The 3,566-nt window shown below is 42.7% G+C and overlaps 1 protein-coding gene across 4 annotated transcripts in view; it reads right to left on the bottom strand.

Annotated features, from left to right (window-relative positions):
* Positions 1 to 522: 522 nt before the first annotated feature.
* mef2ca (myocyte enhancer factor 2ca) overlaps positions 523 to 3,566 on the bottom strand; it is a 31,643-nt gene continuing 28,599 nt past the window's right edge. For all 4 annotated transcript variants that reach the window (XM_083641754.1, XM_083641757.1, XM_083641755.1 and 1 more), the window contains exons 7-10: positions 3,470 to 3,566; positions 2,157 to 2,286; positions 1,944 to 2,067; positions 523 to 1,081 (exon numbers count right to left, since the gene is read on the bottom strand). The exon at positions 3,470 to 3,566 is cut by the window's right edge and continues 70 nt beyond it. In XM_083641754.1, the coding sequence (XP_083497880.1) occupies positions 742 to 1,081; positions 1,944 to 2,067; positions 2,157 to 2,286; positions 3,470 to 3,566 (691 nt within the window). In that variant the 3' untranslated portion in view covers positions 523 to 741. The remainder of the gene's footprint in view (positions 1,082 to 1,943; positions 2,068 to 2,156; positions 2,287 to 3,469) is intronic.

Raw genomic sequence — 3,566 nt, 5'->3', positions numbered from 1 at the left:
ACACACACACAAAACAAGCAATACATGTACACCACCAAACTCATCATGTCCAGCCAATTCAGTACGAGAATCATCTCAAATGACATCCTGATCTCCAAGTAGTCAATACTAGTGTACTAGCTACATGTTGTATACACAGTGCTATGATCACTGTATGTAGTTAATACTAGTGTACTAGCTACATGTTGTATACACAGTGCTATGATCACTGTATGTAGTCAATACTAGTGTACTAGCTACATGTTGTATACACAGTGCTATGATCACTGTATGTAGTTAATACTAGTGTACTAGCTACATGTTGTATACACAGTGCTATGATCACTGTATGTAGTCAATACTAGTGTACTAGCTACATGTTGTATACACAGTGCTATGATCACTGTATGTAGTCAATACTAGTGTACTAGCTACATGTTGTATACACAGTGCTATGATCACTGTGTATACAACATGTAGCTAGTGTAATAGCTACATGTTGTATACACAGTGCTATGATCACTGTACATGTATGTAGTCAATACTAGTGTAATAGCTACATGTTGTATACACAGTGCTATGATCACTGTATGCACATTCAACATGTCATCAGAGACTCGCCTTGTTTCACTCCATCCCCACTCACGTACATGCGACCATTATACTTATAGCACCCCCACTCAGTACAAGAAGAATATGATCATCATAACACTATAAGGTAACTCTACTAACGACCCCCTCCCCTTGCTGTGGCTGTAGACCTCATGTCGCCCAGCCTTCTGATAGGCGCATCCGCTTGACCGACGGGCTGTGGCGCTCCTCCTGACCGGACATGGGTCGCAGGAGGAAGCCGTCGTTGAGGCGGTGGTCCTCGCGGTCGCTGCCGTCGTACGAGCTGCCGCAGCTGGAGGCGCTGTCGCCCGGGGAGCGGCCCGACTCGTTGGGACCCCGGCCGGCCGAGTAGCCCACCGTGGTGATGCCCCCGAGTCCCGCGCCCACCATGCCCACGCCGCGGTCTCTGGGCGGGGAGGCCGGCTCGGACTTGATGTGGAGGTTCTGGTGGCCCGAGACCAGGTTGAGGTTGGAGTTCTGGCACAGGTTTCTGGAGAGGGGAGGAGGCGTGTTCGACAAGTAAGACAGGGTTCTCAAACCTTCATAAACATCAAATTCAAGGACTATTCAAAAGGCCCGATTCCCTCAAATTCAAGGACGCAACACGGCATACACGGATCACAGTTGATTACTGTTACAACTAGGACTGAATGATTTGGGGAAAATAGCTAATTGCGATTTTTCTGACACATATTGTGTTTGCTTCTTGATTTTCTTCACTTCAATATTCACTATGTAATAGCTTTATAATAGTGATGGTAGGGCTCAACGATATTCACACAAAAAAATCGAATTGCAATTATTTGACAGAATATTGCAATTATTTAGATTTAAACTCTGATTCACATCGCGTTTAACATGATGAAAGGTTTTCACTAATATTGAACTTGATCCATGGTCAAAGATGACCTGCAGCACTAAAATTAATTATTTAGAAGTCCATTAAGACTTTAGCAATTAAATGCAGCCCCTGTGATTTGAAAATTGAAAGTTCATATTGCAATTTAGATTTTTTTTTTTTTTTTTAATCCCAGATTAGTTGTTCAGCTCTAGTTACAACATTGAGGATTGAAGGAGAACTATCAGGCTTTTTTTTTAACAGAAGCTCACAGAGAACAAGAGAGAGAAAGGCTTCAAAACTCACCCGATTTATTCATGTTAAGCCAAAACGGTAACTTCAATTTATATTTTTGCACAAAATATTTAAATTCAAGCACTTTCAATGACGCATTTCTATTGTGCCTATTTTCAAAAACTTTCAAGGCCTTGATTTTTTTCCTTAGGACCTGTGGGAACGTTGAAAGAGGCAGAATTGTGGAAACACACACGTGCACACAGAAGACGCTGCTCACCCCATGTGGCCTAGTGCTGAGTGCTGTAGATTCTGTATCTGTTGCTGCTGCCAGCTTGTTACTGATCCGAGACCGGAACCTCCGAACCCAGACAGAGAGGACAGGTCAGCGCCAAGGGAGTACTCTGCAGAAAAAGCACACGTGGACAATTGGTAACCTGTAACCTTACCAGACACAGGGACCATAAGGTTTCGGTTGACTTGTGTACCCCACCTGTGCCGTAAGAAGTGGAGAGTGTTGAAGGGTAGCCGCCCATGCCCTGCCCGGGCAGAGTGGGGGCTGCGATGGACACCACAGGAGTGGTCAGCGTCTGAGCCGTCTGGGAGTGATTTATTCTCTGGTTCTACACAGAGGAGGAGAAGGTGAATTGCATCAGGATTCACACAATAACACAAACAGGTCAAAAGCTAGAAGACTAAACTATTCACAACACCCACACAAACTCAAATGTTTAGTGAACTAGATGCTCTCCTGTGACATAGGATTTACTCACCAACATAAGGTCAAAATCCTCACACTGGAGTGTAGCATTAATGAAAGCATAAGCTAATGTTAGTCCATGTACCTGCAGTGATGATGAAAATTCCAAAATTCTACCACTAGGAGGCGTTGGCGTGTCTAATTGCGTTCTGTGTGCTCCGACAATATACAATAAAAGTGTATACACATCATGTTAACGAGGAGAACGTGTACTTTCAGATCGTAAAAATAATGTTATACTTAATTGTCTTAATAAAGTCAGCTCTCCTGGCCTTTTCCACCATTCTATGTTCAAATTAGAGAGAAACTAGAGTGTATGAACTGTCCAACATGTTGGTAATACAGAAGAGAAATCTGAATGTATTTATCATTTTCTGGTCAAAAGATACAATACTTTTGTAAAGGGTGGACAAAAATGTTATGCTATGCTATACTTGTGTCATATTGCTTTTATACAACAGTTGTACAGTATAAACAAAGCTATTCATCAAGTAATAACATAATTTTTCTTAAACAATTTGAGACAACAGATGATTTTTGTTTGTTATTTGTCTCCGCCAACAAAAACCCTTCCCCCTGGGTTCCCTCAGGGTTGCACCACCAAGTGTTGCCAAACAACAACAGGTAAACTTGCTGCCCGCAGTTTCCCGACTGCAAGCTAGCTAAGCTAACATTAGCTACTTTGAGGTTAACACAGACGATTTCAGCTCACCATTCATCATAATTAAGGTCAAATCCATATTGCGTGCGAACGCAGTTTGAACTCGCCGAATCAAGCTTACATTAGAACAGCTGTGAAATATCATCACGGCTGGAATGGCTCTTGTCCAATCAAATTGCTCGGCTGGAACTAAACTATTCACTATAACTATTCCCTTTTACAGTACAGGAAGTCCCACCTCAAACACTATACACAAATCGTATATCCATCCATATTGTTTATTTTGTCAGCTTTCATTGGATGTTTTTAGGGAACCAGACGGTGGTTGTATGACGGAGATGAATTAAAATAATCAATATAAAGAACAGTGGTGGAAAATACTCACAATGGTGGGCATGTTGTTGCTCTTGTTAGACTGAGGGGGCAGTAGCGTTCGCAGGTCCGGCTTGCGGCTCATAGTCATGGGAGGACTCTTGTCCTGC

The sequence above is a fragment of the Poromitra crassiceps genome (assembly GCF_964638095.1).
Source record: "Poromitra crassiceps genome assembly, chromosome: 8".
NCBI lineage: Eukaryota > Metazoa > Chordata > Actinopteri > Beryciformes > Melamphaidae > Poromitra > Poromitra crassiceps.
Note: the sequence above shows the minus strand (reverse complement) of the source record. Positions and strands in the feature narration are given on the sequence as shown.